The 19,682-nt window shown below is 41.5% G+C and overlaps 1 protein-coding gene across 1 annotated transcript in view; it reads right to left on the bottom strand.

Annotated features, from left to right (window-relative positions):
- The window catches only part of MRPL3 (mitochondrial ribosomal protein L3), a 56,393-nt gene extending 53,332 nt beyond the window's left edge, over positions 1-3,061 (bottom strand). Inside the window, exons 1-3 of the mRNA XM_068980050.1 lie at positions 2,852-3,061; positions 1,685-1,869; positions 588-679 (exon numbers count right to left, since the gene is read on the bottom strand). Of these exons, the coding sequence (XP_068836151.1) occupies positions 588-679; positions 1,685-1,869; positions 2,852-2,943 (369 nt within the window). The 5' untranslated portion in view covers positions 2,944-3,061. The remainder of the gene's footprint in view (positions 1-587; positions 680-1,684; positions 1,870-2,851) is intronic.
- Between the last annotated feature and the right edge of the window lie 16,621 nt (positions 3,062-19,682).

The following is a 19,682-nucleotide window of genomic DNA, read 5'->3' as shown; positions in this document are numbered from 1 at the left end:
TCTTGTGCAAGCCTCACAGTAACCCTTTGAGGGAGGTCACAGTGATTTCTCCTGAAGAATAAAATCCTATCTTTTACAGATGAGGCAGTGCTTCAAAGAACATAGCTAGGAAATGGTATAACTGAGATATGAGATATTCAGGTTCCTGGGCCTACATTCTTAACCATTAACCTTATTTCAGACAACAAAATGCTGCTTCTGCAGGTAAGTGTTACACTCTGAGTTAGTACAGAGATCAAAATTACAACTTGGAGTTGAAAGAACCGCATAAATGAAAATAAGATGGGACTGAGACTTTTTTCTGACTGTGAGTTAAACTAGTAGATCTGTAAGAAGTTAGATTACAATTTTTTTTTTTTTTATTGCTCCAGTTATCCCAACACCAGTATCAAGAAAGCCTCCAAGCAGGCATGAGTAAGAACATTCACTGACATCCTCAGAAGTAAACCTCTCTCACAGAATTTATGCTCCATTCTACCTCTTCTTCACGTTTCAGGATACAAACATTGTCTATTGCACAACAGGTTTGCACAAATAGATCTCAGCACACACAACAGATTTGCTATTATTTTTAATTTCTTTCTCACCTGAAGTAATGTGACCACATGCTTCTTACCATCTTTGGTCCATAAAGGCATCATGCCTAGCTTCAGTGCAATAAGGCCCACTCTAGAGGAACCTGGCAATTAAAGACAAATCAGTATTCACACAGTTTTTTTCAACATTTGTCAACTTGATACTATAGGATTTCCTAAATTTTGGTTTCATATAAGGAGTAGGCAGATAACAAACATGCTGATATATCCATAGAGTAAAATACAACTGTTCCTTTCAGATATAAGTGTCTTCAACCATGCCTGACATAGTATTACTCAATAAACCTCTGTAAAATAAAAAATATGAGAACTATACAAAATAAAGAAAACAGTTAAAGTGATACATTCTAGTATTTAGAATAGTGGTAATTAATAGAGGGCATGATGAATCTACCTTTATGCCTTGCTTTCTTAGTATCAATTCATATCCAACCTCATTAATCAGGAAATATCTACTACTCAAATTCTAAGAAGTTAGCTGGAGTTACAGAGATGACATAAGTGGTTATGTGGCTAAAAAATAGCATCTACCATGACACTCAGTTTGTTGTATAAACTGATGAAATTGTTCCACTAAGATGTCTAGTCATTAAACAATTTGACAGCCACAATAACCCCCAATCAAAGACAACAGCCTCAACAGGAAAGGTCTTATGCTTTTTGGTCTAGCCATAGATGGATGTAGCCCTCTGTCTGGTACTAAGAGCTGATTCTGGGGTTATGCTTGGCAGGTATTGAGTGCTAGAACACCTCAAATGCAAATCTTTGAGTGATATAGTTTAGTTCACCGCACTCTTCCAGCTTTTCTTTTCTATTTTAATCTGAATTAAAAAAAAAAAAATTTTGCAGAATGATTCTCTTTTCACCTACTATGCAGTTTCTTGAGGAAGTTTTGATGATCATCAGACATTCACTAACAGTAGACTAGGATGCTGGAAATATACTTGCAAACCAAACCACAATGAAACAGACACAGTTATGTCATGAAAAACAGAGATGACAAATTTATCCAGAAGTCATTATGACTTTAAATGTGCCAGTCAGACAGTAATCAGGCAATGAGAACACAACATATACAAAATAACCACCTGGTTCCCAAGGATGTATAGGCCACGGCTCATCTTTCAGAGGATAGAGTTTACTTGCTAACTGGGCTTTATTTTCATCAGAGACCAATTGCTTAACAAAGGAAACGTTCTCTTCAGAAAGATGTTCATCCCACCAAGTACCACTCTTGCCATGGAGACTTCTAACCAAAACCCAGATGTCTGTTCTGCAAAAATAAAATTAGAGAACAAAGCACAATTCAAAAGGTTCCCCATTTAATGTACAGGAGGTTACATCAGCTGGAAAGTATAGTCAGGGCCTTAGGGAAAGGTGTGCATCCTGTTCCAGTTTTTTTCACTGACATTCCTTATGAAAATGGGGCTCATATTTTAACCGTTAATAAATATCCTGGAGGAAAAGTTCTCCCTTTCTCCTCTGGGATAAACAGATTTCCAACAGCATAGTCCTATGTAGACAAGAGAAGTCACAGGCCCATTTGAACATGTACCATAACAGTTAACATGCAGTAGAGGTGACAGAATGTGGGCTTACTGATATTTTTCTGATACACTCACCTCTTATCTGTAATGACATGGCCTAGGCTCATAATGGTGAAAAAATGGAGTGTGCAAATTCTAAAAATCCATAAAAGACCTGACCTCTACTAGCTGAACACACAAGAAAGACTTTAGGGGACAGAGGTCAGGAAACAGGTGTGTAATTCTTGAGAGGAGGGTCAGAAAGAAGTAAAGCTTTCTGAGGTCTATCTCTTTTATAGACAGGAAGATATAGCCAGGCTAGAGTCTCAATTCTGCACTTATTAATTAAGTGACCTTGGGCAAATTGCTTGTCTCTAAGACTCTTTTATCTGTAAAACTGAATAATGATAGGACGGAATAATGGTGGTATCTGTAAAACGGATGATAACAGCTCTCATGAGGCTACATGAGCCAAGGTGCCTAATGCTTCTAACAGAACATTTATTATAAACACTCACTAATTGGAAGATAATATTATTGCTGTTGGTACTTCTTGCTGCCAGTCGCTGGCTCATCAGCATTGAAAATAAAAAACCTATCCCTTCAACCCTTCAAAGGGCACGTCCTTTGAGTAGTGATTCTTAACTCTTCAGGCCTGGACGGAGCTCCCTCCTACCCTGGCCCGGGTGCAAGGATCACCTCCCACGCTCGTCTCTCCCCAGCACCCACCTGTTTCCCGAGCCCAGGGCAGTGCCCAGGCCACCTGTGCCGCGGTCCAGCACCCGGGCGCCGGTCCAAGCCAGCAGCCTCCAACTGGGCATGGTGAGGCCGGGAGAGCGCAACCCCTTCACCCTCGGGCGCCCTGCCGCTCGGCTTGGCTTTCAGGGCGCCGCAGCGACCGTGTCCCAGTCCTGTGAACCGTCCGAAGCTGTCCCGCAGCCTTCCACACTGCCTTCCCGGACGAAAAAGAACTGCCGGAGCCATTTCCGGTCCGCTCGCAAAGCGCGCCGGTGCCGGGATCGGCTCCAAGAACTAGAGTTCCGCCTCCGGAATAGTCCTAACTTTGGCTCTGAGTAGGGTGGGGTGGGTAGGATCTAGCTCTCTATGGGGTGGAAAAAAAGAACTTGACTCTTGGCATTTAAACTTTAAGAGAATGAGGCAAACTAGGGACAGGCTTCTTCAGGAAGCGAAGTCACTTTTAAGTAGTGCCCGTTGTGGGGCAGCTCATTGTACTAAGCACCTCTTGATATTCTTATTTTGGGTTATGTTCAAAACAAGAAGGTCGTTACTTTTATATTACAAACGAAGAAATACAGACAGTGCTGGTCCAAAACAGATGGAAGAATTGGTACTAAAACAGGACTGACATGTGCTAGTAGACTATGGCCAAGTTGATGTGGTGTGACTTCCGGGGTGAATCATAAAAGGTATTGCTAGTGTGTCTTGGGCTCTTGAACGGCTCTGTGTGAGGAAAGCCAGCAGTCTTGTCCTGCAGTCACTCAAACATCCCTATGGTGAGGCCCATTTGAGGAGGAACCATCTTTCCAACTAGGAATTAACCACTTAGGAAGGGATTCCTCTGGTTCCAGGCAACATTTAAAATGACTGCAATCATGAAAGACTGAGCCTGAACCACCCAGCTAAGAAACTCATGAGTTCCTGACTGGGAGAAACTCCTGGAGAGAGTAAATGATTACTAAATTATTTTGCACAGTCATTTATTCCTAATATACTTTAGGTACAAATAAACCCTAGTCCTGGGTTCCAGAGTCAGCCTAATCACCATGGGTGATCTTGGGTATTCATTCTATTACTTTGTTTCTTTCTTTGTCAGATGAGTGCTTGTAGAAATTCAGAAATAAAAAGACAAGCTATTTAAAGACCTTCTTTTATCTGAGATATGGCTATGCTGGCTTAAAAAGTCCAGGCCATGGTCAATTCCTGATAACTACTTGGACTGTTCTATAAAAATAAAAATTAGAAAACAAAGAATGTTCTCAAAATCTTTGTTTGCTCATGCTAGCCTGGCTTCCCAGTTATTTGAGAATAGCCCTTTACTGAATAAGCATGTCTTGAGATATGCTGTATGAAAGAAGCTGGGAATAAAAAGACTTGCCTACAACTGCAAATGGCTAGCATTTCTTGAGCATATAATATGGGATGAGTATTGTGGAAGCCCTGAAAGTCTCAATCAGAGACGACCAGGAGCACACTTGAATTTATAAATTTAAGTTTCACTAGCTTCCTGCAGCAAGAGAGACCATACCCCTACAAATGAGTCATAATATTTGGACTTACACTGGGTGGTGTGAAGGAAACAGACTTCTTTTGAAATGGATACCATTCAGCAAAAGTTCAGCATTTGGGGATCACAGTAATTTTGTTGGAATTAAGAAGGACAATGTGAAACTAGGGATAATGATGGTGAGGGAGAAAATCTGTTTTGAGGATAAGATTTTTTGAGGAAAGAACTGTTTGGTAACTGGAGTGTGGCCTTGGGTGTGATCTGTTAGAAGTATTGTGTTGACATTCCATTATAAATTAAATACTGAAGTCTGATTCCTAACAGAATTCATGTTCACTCTTTGGTGTATTTCCTCATTTGATCTTTATAATAACCCCATAGGATAATACTATAATTATCTCCATTTTACTGTTTAGAAAATAAACACAGAGAGACTATATGACTTAAGTTCTTTTGACTAGTTAGGGCCAAGATTTAAATCTCAGCAGAGCCATTCTGTTTCTTTGATTCTCTAAGACAAGTATGTTATTACCCTTGCATTGGAATTCCTATATCGCTGAGAGGAAAATTGGTAAGTGATCATATCACACATGGCAGTCTGTGAGGCCTAAGGAGGCAGCCAGTCAGTCTAACCTTTGCCCCTAGTGCCGGAACTCTCCTAGTCCATGATGGCAACCTTCAGCAAAGAAATCCTTAGCAGACACCATCACTAAACTAAATCAAAGCAAAATATGCTCTGTCTGCTGTCAGGTATTTCCTGATTGACAGCTGGGATTGGGAAGTATTGTCTTAATTTCATCACTACAGTGTACTGCTAATTGACAAGAACCAATCCCTTGAGGGACCTAGCCAGGGCTTCTCTAGGGCACTGATCTCCAGCTTCCCAGCATTTCTGACATCATCCTTCAGACAGTACCATGGCCTTGGGACTCTGATACCATTTTGCCTCTCTGGGACTTCAGTTTCTCACTGGAAAAAAGATAACCCTATTATCTTCTTTTAGTGTTTTGTTGTTGTTGTTCAGTCACTAAGCCATGTCTGACTCCTCATGACCTAATGCCACCCTCCTCTGTCCTCCACTATCTCCCAGAGTTTGCTTCAATTCATGTCTATTGAGTTGGTAATGCTATCTAACCATCTTATCCTCTGCCACCCCTTCTCCTGTTGCCTTCAATCTTCCCAGGCATCAGGGTCTTTTCCAATGAGTCAGCTCTACCATTAGGTGGCCAAACTATTGGAGCTTCAGCTTCAGCATCAGTCCCTCAGTCGATATACAGGGTTGCTTTCCGTTAGGATTAACTGGTTTGATACCCTTGCATTCTAAGGGACTCTCAAGAGTCTTCTCCACCACCACAATTCAGAAGCATCAGTTCTTCAGTGCTTACTTTTCTTTATGGTCCAACTCTCACATCTGTACATGACTACTGGAAAAACCATAGCTTTGACTATCCCAACCTTTGTCAGCAAAATGATGTCTCTGCTTTTTAATACACTGTTTAGGTTTGTCAAGCTTTCTTTCCAAGGAACAAGAATCTTTTAATTTCATGGCTACAGTCACTGTCTACAGTTATTTGGAGCCCAAGAAAAGAAACAATCTGTCACTGCTTCCACTTTTTCCCCTTCTATTTGCCGTGAAGTGATGGGACCATGCATCATAAACTTAGTTTTTTAAAATTTGAGTTTTAAACCAGCTTTTTCACTCTCCTCTTTCACCCTCAAGAGGCTGTTTAGTTCCTCTTCCCTTTCTGTTTTAGAGTGGTACCATCTATGTATCTGAGGTTGTTGATGTTTTTCCTGGCAATCTTAATTCCAGCTTGTGGTTCATCCAACCCAGCATTTCACATAGAAGTGAGATAATCAGGGTAACAATATTCATCCTTGTCATATATCTTTCCCAATTTTGAACTAGTCTGTTGTTCCACATCCGGTTCTAACCATTGTTTCTTGACCTGCATACAATTTTCTCAGGAGACAAGTAAGGGATCTGGTACTCCCATCTCTTTAAGAATTTTCCACAGTTTGTTGTGATCATAGTCAGTGAAGTAGCTGTTTTTGTGAAAGTCCCTTGCTTTCTCTGTGATCCAAACGGATGTTGGCAATTTGACCCCTGGTTCCTCTACTGCTTCAAAACTCAGTTTGTACATCTGGAAGTTCTTGGTTCATGTAATGCTGAAGGCCAGCTTGAAGGATTTTGAGCATAACTTGCTAGCATGTGAATTCAGTGCTATTGTGCGATAGTTTGAACATTCTTTGGCAATACCCTTCTTTGAGATTGGAATGAAAACTGACTTTTTCCAGTCCTGTGGCCACTGCTGAGTTTTCCAAATTTACTGGCATATTGAGTGAAGCACTTCCATAGCATGATTTTTCAGGATTTTATTTATTTATTTATTTTTATGTTTTAAAATTAATTTATTTTATTTTTTAAATATAAATTTATTTATTTTAACTGGAGGCTAATTACTTTACAATATTGTATTGGTTTTGCCATACATCAACATGAATCCACCATGGGTGTACACATGTTCCCCATCTGAACCCCCCTTCCACCCCCTTCCCCATACCGTCCCTCTGGGTCATCCCAGTGCACCAGCCCCAAGCATCCTGTATCATGGATCAAATCTGGACTGGCAATTCATTTCATATATGATATTATACAGGTTTCAATATCATTCTCCCAAACCATCACACCCTTGCCCTCTCCCACAGAGTCCAAAAGTCTGTTCTATACATCTATGTCTCTTTTGCTGTCTCACATACAGGGTTATCATTACCATCTTTCTAAATTACGTATATATGTGTTAGTGTACTGTATTGGAGAAGGCGATGGCACCCCACTCCAGTACTCTTGCCTGGAAAATCCCATGGACAGAGGAGCCTGGTGGGCTGCAGTCCATGGGGTCTTGAAGAGTTGGACATGACTGGGCGACTTCCCTTTCGCTTTTCACTTTCATGGATTGGAGAGGGAAATGGCAACCCACTCCAGTGTTCTTGCCTGGAGAATCCCAGGGACGGGGGAGCCTGGTGGGCTGCTGTCTCTGGGGTCACACAGAGTCGGACACGACTGAAGTGACTTAGCAGCAGCAGCAGCAGCAGCAGCAGTGTACTGTGTTGGTGTTTTTCTTTCTGGCTTACTTTACTCTGTGTAATAAGCTCCAGTTTCATCCACCTCATTAGAACTGATTCAAATGTGTTCTTTTTAATGGCTGAGTAATATTCCATTGTGCAAATGTACTATAGCTTTCTTATCCATTCATCTGCTGATGGACATCTAGGTTGCTTCATGTCTTGGCTATTATAAACAGTGCTGCAATGAACACTGGGGTACACGTGTCTCTTTCAATTCTGGTTTGTTCAGTGTGTATACCCAGCAGTGGGATTGCTGGGTCATATGGCAGTTCTATTTCCAGTTTTTCAAGGAATCTCCACACTGTTCTCCATAGTGGCTATACTAGTTTGCATCCCCATTAACAGTGCAGGGGGGTTCCCTTTTCTCCACACCCTCTCCAGCATTTATTGTTTGCAGACTTTTGGATAGCAGCCATTCTGACTGGTGTGAAATGATACCTCATTGTGGTTTTGATTTGCATTTCTCTGATAATGAGTGATGTTGAGCATCTTTTCATGTGTTTGTTAGCCATCTGTATGTCTTCTTTGGAGAAATGTCTATTTAGTTCTTTGGCCCATTTTTTGATTGGGTCGTTTATTTTTCTGGAATTGAGCTGCAGGAGTTGCTTGTATATTTTTGAGATTAGATCTTTATCAGTTTCTTCATTTGCCATTATTTTCTCCCATTCTGAAGGCTGTCTTTTCACCTTGCTTATAGTTTCCTTTGTTGTGCAGAAGCTTTTAATTTTAATTAGGTCCCATTTGTTTATTTTTGCTTATTTTTAAATAAAATAAATTTTAAAAATTAATTTTAAATTTCCTTTTTTAAATGTTATTTTTGCTTTTATTTTCAATATTCTGGGAGGTGGGTCTTAGAGAATCCTCCTGTGATTTATGTCAGAGAGTGTTTTGCCTATGTTCTCCTCTAAGAGTTTTATAGCTTCTGGTCTTACGTTTAGATCTTTAATCCATTTTGAGTTTATTTTTGTGTGTGGTGTTAGAAAGTGTTCTAGTTTCATTCTTTTACAAGTGGTTGACCAGTTTTCTCTGGAGAAGGCAATGGCACCCCACTCCAGTACTCTTGCCTGGAGAATCCCATGGATGGAGGAGCCTGGTAGGCTGCAGTCCATGGGGTCATAAAGAGTAGGGCATGACTGAGCGACTTCAGTTTTACTTTTCACTTTCATACATTGGAGAAGGAAATGGCAACCCACTCCAATGTTCTTGCCTGGAAAATCCCAGGGATGGTGGAGCCTGGTGGGCTGCCGTCTATGGGGTCACACAGAATCAGACATGACTGAAGTGAATTAGCAGAAGCAGACCAGTTTTCCCAGCACCACTTGTTAAAGAGATTGTCTTTGCTCCATTGTATATTCTTGCCTCCTTTGTCAAAGATAAGGTGTCCGTAGGTGCATGGATTTATCTATGAGCTTTCTATTTTGTTCCATTGATCTATATTTTTGTCTTTGTGCCAGTGCCATATTGTCTTGATGATTGTGACTTTGTAGTAGAGCCTGAAGTCAGGCAGGTTGATTCCTCCAGTTCCATTCTTCTTTCTCAAGACTGCTTTGGCTATTCGAGGTTTTTTGTATTTCCATACAAATTGTGAAATTATTTGTTTTAGCTCTGTGAAAAATACTGTTGGTAGCTTGATAGGGATTGCATTGAATCTATAGATTGCCTTTGGTAGTATACTCATTTTCACTAAATTGATTCTTCCAATCCATGAACACTGTATATTTCTCCATTAGTGTCCTCTTTGATTTCTTTCACCAGTGTTTTATAATCTTTCAGGATTTTAAGTAGCTCAGCTGGAATTCCGTTTCTTCCACTGGCTTTGAGTATAATAATGATTCCTAAGGTTCACTTGACTTCACACTCCAGGATGTCTGGCTCTAGGTAAATGAGCACACCATCATGGCTATCCAGATTATAAAGACTTTTTTGGTATTCTTCTGTGTATTCTTGCCACCTCTTCTTAATCTCTTCTTCTGGTTTAGGTCTTTACTATTTCTGTCCTTTATCATGCCCATCTTTGCAGGAGATGTTCCCTTATATCTCCAATTTTCTTGAAGAGATCGCTAGTCTTTCCCATTCTATTGTTTTCCTCTATTTCTTTGCATTGCTCATTGAAAAAGTCCTTCTTATCTCTCCTTACTATTCTCTGGAACTCTGAATTCAGTTCAGTTATGTCTTTCCCTTTCTCTAAATCATCACAAAGTTTTTGGCACAGAACAATTACTCTTATTTTTTGCATGCTTTCTGTTGGTCAGGAATTGAGAAAGGGCATAGTGAGGACAACTTGTTTTTGCTTCGCTATGTTTGGGAGCTCTGCTGAGATGATGGACGACTGGGTGATGTCAGCTATTGTACTGAAGTATTTTGAAGGTTTCTTCACTTCACGTCTGGTGTTTGATGATACCTGTCAGTCAGGTCCTCTACTAGGCTGTTCTCTGGAACATCTGTAGGTGGTCCTGTCATGTGATTGCTTGGGGTTCCTCATAACATGAGCATTGGATCCCAAGAGCAAGCATCCAAAGAATACCAGATGTAAGCTGTGTTACCTTTTATGACCTAGCCTTAGAAATCATATTATTACTTCACTTCAGACACATACTGGTCCAGATTTGAAGAATATAGATCCATGCCTCAATGTGAGCATTGAGTCGCATTGTTGAAGAGCACAAGAGATGGAAGACGTGGTTACTGCCATCTTTAGAAAGCACTGTTGTTCACAAACACTATGTGCATCCACATGAAAGGACAGAATGGTATCTAGGCAATTGCAGGGATTGATCAATTGCTGGTCAATTGTTGATTGACCAATACCATGATAGGTGTCCTCTGTGAAAAAGCTTCAGATTATGTCTGGCTACACATAATCTGGCTGGAAAGAGAATAAGATTCATTCAAGATTTTCTCCTGCTTCCTAGTGCAACTTCTTGGTAAGGATCTAGTGTTTCCTCTATTTGCGGAGAAGGCAAGGGCACCCTACTCCAGTATTCTTGCCTGGAAAATTCCATGGAAGGAGGAATCTGGTAGGCTGCAGTCCATGGGGTCGCAAAGAGTCGGACACGACCGAGCGACTTCACTTTCACTTTTCACTGTCATGCATTGGAGAAGGACATGGCAACCCACTCCAGTGTCCTTGCCTGGAGAATCCCAGGGACGGTGGAGCCTGGTGGGCTGCTGTCTATGGGGTTGCACATAGTTGGACACGACTGAAGCAACTTAGCAGCAGCAGCAGGAGCAGCCTCTATTTGGAGAGACAAAGGCAAGGCTTGAGGGACTATGAGCGTTCAGGAAGACTTGAATACGACTCAACATGAACAGCACATTCTGGGACACAAGAGAAGACTGACCATCAAACAGGTTGAGCTACTAACCCTTGAATGCCCACAGCCATGCCTGTGCCTCCTAGTGGCAAGGACTGTGCAGCAGAGGTGGGTCCAGGAGAAGTGACTGGCTGCAGGGGTAGGGAGGACACTGCCAAGCTGCTCAGGGGTCAGGCAGTGACAGCATTTCTTACCTCTGTGGTATTTAGACTCCAACCAGGCCTAGCAGGATTGTCATGGCAACTCGCCTGTCTGCACCGCTGAGCTGACACAAGATTCTCTTAGTAACTGAGAAGCCCAGGAGATGATGCTTAAAATAATCTTTTATGCCCAGGCAGAAATGCCTTTGCAGTTTTGTTAACCATGAAGCATCATGGGGCATGACTTTCACTCCCACTTTATTTCAAAATGGAACAAAATGCCTTTTTAAAGCAGAAATTTCCACTAAGAGCCAAATGCTGTCTTTGCTCTGCAAAACATACATCCTGCTGAAACCAATGAGCATCACACCCTAGTTTCTGAGAGAAGCTGCTGGTCACTATTATATAAATTACCTTCAAATAGGCCAGGTCATCTCTGGCTGATATCTCTGGTCTTCAGCTCATCTCTTTTCTATTTCCTATTGCAGTCCCAGGTAGTCTCTCAGTAGGGCAAATAGTTAGCTTGGCAAGAGTTTAACACTTTGGCTGTTTAGTCTGACAGTTTCTTGCATCTGATGCCCTCCTGCTCACACCATTTCTCCAATTTTTCCTCATCTCCAAGGCCTGCCTCCCCACAGAAGACTCCCTTATCATCACTAGCCCTACTTGTTAATTCTTCTTTCTAAGCATTTTATCTATTACATTCTTACACAATATTGTTCTCTTTTATTATAAGTAATGAGGAGCCTTAAGTTTAAAAGTCATTACAAATTCTTTCAAGGCAGGGTAATATATTTCCTCAGTTCTCCCAGAAATCTTACATTTATAATAAGAGCTCCAGGGAAGTTCCCTGGCAGTTCAGTTATCAAGACTCCATATTTTCACTGCCAAGGGTGCAGGTTCCATTCCTGATTGGTGAACTAAGATCCTGCAAGCCATGTGGCACCACACCATCCCATAAAAAAAGAAAAATATATATATAATAAGAACTCCAGAAACACTTGAAAATTTTAGTGATGATGGTGGCACAACTTTGTGAATATACTAAAAATCACTGAGGTGTACAGTTTTAAAGGGAGGATTATAGAAACCTATATGCAGGTCAGGAAGCAACAGTTAGAACTGGACATGGAACAACAGACTGGTTCCAAATAGGAAAAGGAGTACATCAAGACTGAATATTGTAACCCTGCTTATTTAACTTATATGCAGACTACATCATGAGAAACGCTGGACTGGAAGAAGCACAAGCTGGAATCTAGATTGCTGGGAGAAATATCAACACCCTCAGATATGCAGATGACACCACCCTTATGGCAGAAAGTGAAGAGGAACTAAAAAGCCTCTTGATGAAAGTGAAAGAGGAGAGTGAAAAAGTTGGCTTAAAAGCTCAACATTCAGAAAACGAAGATGATGGCATCTGGTCTCATCACTTCATGGGAAGTAGATGGGGAAACAGTAGAAACAGTGTCAGACTTTATTTTGGGGGGCTCCAAAATCACTGCAGATGTTGACTGCAGCCACGAAATTAAAAGACACTTACTCCTTGGAAGGAAAGTTATGACCAACCTAGATAACATATTAAAAAGCAGAGACATTACTTTGCCAGCAAAGGTCCGTCTAGTCAAGGCTATGGTTGTTCCAGTGGTTATGTATGGATGTGAGAGTTGGTCTGTGAATAAGGCTGAGCCCCGAAGAATTGATGCTTTTGAAGTGTGGTGTTGGAGAAGACTCTTGAGAGTCCCTTGGACTGCAAGGAGCTCCAACCAGTCCATTCTAAAGGAGATCAGTCCTGGGTGTTCTTTGGAAGGAATGATGCTAAAGCTGAAACTCCAGTACTTTGGCCACCTCATGCGAAGAGTTGACTCATTAGAAAAGACTTGATGCTGGGAGGAGCTGGGGGCAGGAAGAGAAGGGGGCGACCCAGGATGAGATGGCTGGATGGCATCACCAACTCGATGGATGTGAGTCTGAGTGAATTCCGTGAGTTGGTGATAGACAGGGAGGCCTGGCGTGCTGCCATCCATGGGGTCTCAAGGAGTCAGACATGACTGAGCGACTGAACTGAACTGAGGTATGTGAGTTATGCCTCAGTAACAAATATTTGAATCTGATGTGAAAAATCAAAAGTAGTCAGAATTATCACCCCAACAGAAGTAGACACAATTCCAGAACAGTAGCTTGGGTGAAAGAGCCTGAACTTGGGTGACCAAATGATCAACAAAAGAAAAGAGTCTGTCTTGCTCACTAACGTGCTCCTTTTGTCTCCTCTACCAACATCAGGGGCCAAGGATTTGGTCTATTCATATACTACCTAGGAGCAGACTTCTTTTTACAAGTGGGAAAGTCTGGGTTCAGATCATGTGTCTGCTACTATTTCCATGCACCTGGAGGAGTCATTTAGTTTCTTGGGTTTCCTCATCTGTAAAATCAGGAAAAAAAAAAAAGAAAAAAAGAAAAAAACCTCTCAAGGCAACAATACAGGGGAAATGATGCATGCAAATGCTTAACACAGTAGTTGGCATATAGTAATAGCCAAAAGAAAAAAGTCAACTACTATTACTACTAATAATATTTACATTTACTTTTTGTTAGATACTGCAATAATAATGAAAAATCTTAGCGTATCCTTTTCAAACTTTCTCATTAATATTTCCTGCATGAACAAATTCATCTTGATCCAATCATACAAGATTCCTAAAAGGTCTTAGATCTCTTTGTCCTTGATTTGCCTATAGTGTACTTTATCGACATGTTTGCTGATCTCCTTCCAATACTACAGAAATAAAACATATGAAAGGATAGTGTTTTCATTGTTTAAAAACATCACCATTATCATCAGTTCAGTTCAGTTCAGTCGCTCAGTTGTGGCTGACTCTTTGCGACCCCATGAATCGCAGCACGCCAGGCCTCCCTATCCATCACCAACTCCTGGAGTTCACTCAGACTCATGTCCATCGAGTCCGTGATGCCATCCAGCCATCTCATCCTCTGTTGTCCGCTTCTCCTCCTGCCCCCAATCTCTCCCAGCATCAGAGTCTTTTCCAATGAGTCAACTCTTCACATGAGGTAGCCAAAGTACTGGAGTTTCAGCTTCAGCATCATTCCTTCTAAAGAAATCCCATGGCTGATCTCCTTCAGAATGGACTGGTTGGATCTCCTTGCAGTCTAAGGGACTCTCAAGAGTCTTCTCCAACACCACACTTCAAAAGCATCAATTCTTCGGCGCTCAGCTTCCTTCACAGACCAGCACTCACATTCATACATAACCACTGGAAAAACCATAGCCTTTACTAGATGGACCTTTGTTGGCAAAGCAATGTCTCTGCTTTTCAATATGCTATCTAGGTTGGTCATAAATTTTCTTCCAAGGAGTAAGAGTTTTTAATCTCATGGCTGCAATCACCACCTACAGTGATTGTGGAGCCCCTAACAATAAAGTCTGACAGTGTTCCACTGTTTCTCTATCTATTTCCCACGAAGCGATGGGACCAATGCCATGATCTTCATTTTCTGAATGTTGAGCTTTAAGCCAACTTTTTCACTCTCCTCTTTCACTTTCATTAAGAAGCTCTTTAGTTCCTTTTCACTTTCTGCCACAAGGGTGGTGTCATCTGCATATCTGAGGGTGTTGATATTTCTCACAGCAATCTTGATTCCAGCTTGTGCTACTTCCAGCCTAGTGTTTCTCATGATATACTCTGCATATAAGTTAAATACACAGGGTGACAATATATAGCCTTGACATACTCCTTTTTCTATTTGGAACCAGTCTGTTGTTCCATGTCCAGTTCTAATTGTTGCTTCCTGACCTGCATATAAGTTTCTCAAGAGGCAGGTAAGGTGCTCTGGTATTCCCATCTCTTTCAGAATTTTCCACAGTTTATTGTGATCCACACAGTCAAAGGATTTGGCATAGTCAATAAAGCAGAAATCGATGTTTTTCTGGAACTCTCTTGCTTTTTCCATGATCCAGCAGATGTTAGCAATTTGACCTCTGGTTCCTCTGCCTTTTCTAAAACCAGCTTGAACATCTGGAAGTTCATGGTTCACGTCCTGCTGAAGCCTGGCTTGGAGAATTTTGAGCATTACTTTGCTAGCATGTGAGATGAGTGCAATTGTGCGGTAGTTTGAGCATTCTTTGGCATTGCCTTTCTTTGGGATTGGAATGAAAACTGACCTCTTCCAGTCCTGTGGCCACTGCTGAGTTTTCCATATTTGCTGGCATATTGAGTGCAGCACTTTCACAGCATCCTCTTTCAGGATTTGAAACAGCTCCACTGGAATTCCATCACCTCCACTAGCTTTGTTCATAGTGATGTTTTCTAAGGCCCACTTGACTTCACATTCCAGGATGTCTGGCTCTAGATGAGTGATCACACCATCGTGATTATCTGGGTCATGAAGATCTTTTTTGTACAGTTCTTCTGTGTATTCTTGCCACCTCTTCTTAATATCTTCTGCTTCTGTTAGGTCCATACCATTTCTGTCCTTTATCGAGCCCATCTTTGCATGAAGTGTTCCCTTGGTATCTCGAAGTTTCTTGAAGAGATCTCTAGTCTTTCCCATTCTGTTGTTTTCCTCTATTTCTTTGCATTGATCGCTGAGGAAGGCTTTCTTGTCTCTTCTTGCTATTCTTTGGAACTCTGCATTCAGATCCTTATATCTTTCCTTTTCTCCTTTGCCTTTTACTTCTCTTCTTTTCACAGCTATTTGTAAGGCTTCCCCAGACAGCCATTTTGCTTTTTTTGCATTTCTTTCCATGACGATGGTCTTGATCCCTGTCTCCTGTACAATGTCACGAACCTCATTCCAGAGTTCATCAGGCACTCTATCTATCAGATCTAGGCCCTTAAATATATTTCTCACTTCCACTGTACAATCATAAGGGATTTGATTTAGGTCATACCTGAATGGTTTAGTGGTTTTCCCCACTTTCTTCAATTTAAGTCTGAATTTGGCAATAAGGAGTTCATGATCTTAGCCACAGTCAGCTCCCGGTATTGTTTTTGTTGACTGTATAGAGCTTCTCCATCTTGGCTGCAAAGAATATAATCAATCTGTTTTCAGTGTTGACCATCTGGTGATGTCCATGTGTAAAGTCTTCTCTTGTGTTGTTGGAAGAGGGTGTTTGCTATGACCAGTGCATTTTCTTGGCAAAACTCTTTTAGTCTTTGCCCTGCTCCATTCCATATTCCAAGGCCAAATTTGTCTGTTACTCCAGGTGTTTCTTGACTTGCTACTTTTGCATTCCGGTCCCCTATAATGAAAAGGATATCTTTTTTGGGTGTTAGTTCTAAAAGGTCTTGTAGGTCTTCACAGAACCATTCAACTTCAGCTTCTTCAGCGTTACTGTTTGGGGCATAGACTTGGATTACCGTGATATTGAATGGTTTGCCTTGGAAAGGAACAGACATCATTCTGTCATTTTTGAGATTGCATCCAAGTACTGCATTCGGACTCTCCTGTTGAACTTGATGGCTACTCCATTTCTTCTAAGTGATTCCTGCCCACAGTAGTAGATATAATGGTCATCTGAGTTAAATTCACCCATTCCAGTCCATTTTAGTTTGCTGATTCCTAGAATGAGGGTGCAGGAGGGCCTAGAAGAGCCATCCCATGTTGAAGGTCAGGAAGGGTGGCGGTGAGAAGATACCCCTCATTCAAGGTAAGGAGCAGCGGCTGCACTTTGCTGAAGCAGCTGTGAATAGATACCCCACGCCCAAGGTAAGACAAACCCAAGTAAGATGGTAGGTGTTGCAAGAGGGCATTGAAGGGCAGACACACTGAAACCATACTCACAGAAAACTAGTCAATCTAATCACACTAGGACCACAGCCTTGTCTAACTCAATGAAACTAAGCCATGCCGTGGGGCAACCCAACACAGGCGGGTCATGTTGGAGAGGTCTGAAAGAATGTGGTCCACTGGAGAAGGGAATGGCAAACCACTTCAGTATTCATGCCTTGAGAACCCCATGAACAGTATGAAAAGGCAAAATGATAGGATACTGAAAGAGAAACTCCCCAGGTCAGTAGGTGCCAAATATGCTACTGGAGATCAGTGGAGAAATAACTCCAGAAAGAATGAAGGGATGGAGCCAAAGCAAAAACAATACCCAGTTGTGGATGTGACTGGTGATAGAATCAAGGTCCGATGCTTTAAAGAGAAATATTGCATAGGAACCTGGAATGTCAGGTCCATGAATCAAGGCAAATTGGAACTGGTCAAGCAAGAGATGGCAAGAGTGAACGTCAACATTCTAGGAATCAGCGAACTAAAATGGACTAGAATGGGTGAATTTAACTCAGATGACCATTATATCTACTACTATGGGCAGGAATCCCTTAGAAGAAATGGAGTAGCCATCATGGTCAACAAAAGAGTCTGAAATGCAGTACTTGGATGCAATCTCAAAACCAACAGAATGATCTCTGTCGTCTCCAAGGCAAACCATTCAATATCACGGTAATCCAAGTCTATGCCCCGACCAGTAACGCTGAAGAAGCTGAAGTTGAATGGTTCTATGAAGACCTACAAGACCTTTCAGAACTAACACCCAAAAAAGATGTATTTTTCATTATAGGGGACTAGAATACAAAAGTAGGAAGCCAAGAAACACCTGGAGTAACAGGCAAATTTGGCCTTGGAATGCGGAATGAAGCAGGGCAAAGACTAATAGAATTTTGCCAAGAAAATGCACTGGTCATAGCAAACACCCTCTTCCAACAACACTAGAGAAGACTTTACACATGGACATCACCAGATGGTCAACAGCGAAATAAGATTGATTATATTCTTTGCAACCAAAGATGGAGAAGCTCTCTACAGTCAACAAAAACAATACCGGGAGCTGACTGTGGCTAAGATCATGAACTCCTTATTGCCAAATTCAGACTTAAATTGAAGAAAGTGGGGAAAACCACTAAACCATTCAGGTATGACCTAAATCAAATCCCTTATGATTGTACAGTGGAAGTGAGAAATATATTTAAGGGCCTAGATCTGATAGATAGAGTGCCTGATGAACTCTGGAATGAGGTTCGTGACATTGTACAGGAGACAGGGATCAAGACCATCGTCATGGAAAGAAATGCAAAAAAAGCAAAATGGCTGTCTGGGGAAGCCTTACAAATAGCTGTGAAAAGAAGAGAAGTAAAAGGCAAAGGAGAAAAGGAAAGATATAAGGATCTGAATGCAGAGTTCCAAAGAATAGCAAGAAGAGACAAGAAAGCCTTCCTCAGCGATCAATGCAAAGAAATAGAGGAAAACAACAGAATGGGAAAGACTAGAGATCTCTTCAAGAAACTTCGAGATACCAAGGGAACACTTCATGCAAAGATGGGCTCGATAAAGGACAGAAATGGTATGGACCTAACAGAAGCAGAAGATATTAAGAAGAGGTGGCAAGAATACACAGAAGAACTGTACAAAAAAGATCTTCATGACCCAGATAATCACGATGGTGTGATCACTCATCTAGAGCCAGACATCCTGGAATGTGAAGTCAAGTGGGCCTTAGAAAACATCACTATGAACAAAGCTAGTGGAGGTGATGGAATTCCAGTGGAGCTGTTTCAAATCCTGAAAGAGGATGCTGTGAAAGTGCTGCACTCAATATGCCAGCAAATATGGAAAACTCAGCAGTGGCCACAGGACTGGAAGAGGTCAGTTTTCATTCCAATCCCAAAGAAAGGCAATGCCAAAGAATGCTCAAACTACCGCACAATTGCACTCATCTCACATGCTAGCAAAGTAATGCTCAAAATTCTCCAAGCCAGGCTTCAGCAGGACGTGAACCATGAACTTCCAGATGTTCAAGCTGGTTTTAGAAAAGGCAGAGGAACCAGAGATCAAATTGCCAACATCTGCTGGATCATGGAAAAAGCAAGAGAGTTCCAGAAAAACGTCTATTTCTGCTTTATTGCCTATGCCAAATCCTTTGACTGTGTGGATCACAATAAACTGTAGAAAATTCTGAAAGAGATGGGAATACCAGACCACCTGACCTGCCTCTTGAGAAATCTGTATGCAGGTCAGGAAGCAACAATTAGAACTGGACATGGAACAACAGACTGGTTCCAAATAGGAAAAGGAGTACGTCAAGGCTATATATTATCACTGTGCTTATTTAACTTATATGCAGAGTACATCATGAGAAACACTAGGCTGGAAGTAGCACAAGCTGGAATCAAGATTGCTGTAAGAAATATCAATAACCTCAGATATGCAGATGACACCACCCTTATGGCAGAAAGTGAAGAGGAACTAAAAAGCCTCTTGATGAAAGTGAAAGAGGAGAGCGAAAAAGTTGGCTTAAAGCTCAACATTCAGAAAACGAAGATCATGGCATCTATTCCCATCACTTCATGGGAAATAGATGGGGAAACCGTGGAAACAGTGTCAGACTTTACTTTGGGGGGGCTCCACAATCACTGCAGGTGGTGATTGCAGCCATGAGATTAAAAGACACTTACTCCTTGGAAGAAAAGCTATGACCAACCTAGACAGCATATTCAAAAGCAGAGACATTACTTTGCCAAAGGCTATGGTTTTTCCAGTAGTCATGTATGGATGTGAGAGTTGGACTGTGAAGAAGGCAGAGCACTGAAGAATTGATGCTTTCAAACTGTGGTCTTGGAGAAGAGTCTTGAGAGTCCCTTGGACTGCAATGAGATCCAACAAGTTCGTTCTGAAGGAGATCAGCCCTGGGATTTCTTTGGAAGGAATGA

Source organism: Capricornis sumatraensis, chromosome 1 (assembly GCF_032405125.1).
Source record: "Capricornis sumatraensis isolate serow.1 chromosome 1, serow.2, whole genome shotgun sequence".
NCBI lineage: Eukaryota > Metazoa > Chordata > Mammalia > Artiodactyla > Bovidae > Capricornis > Capricornis sumatraensis.
Note: the sequence above shows the minus strand (reverse complement) of the source record. Positions and strands in the feature narration are given on the sequence as shown.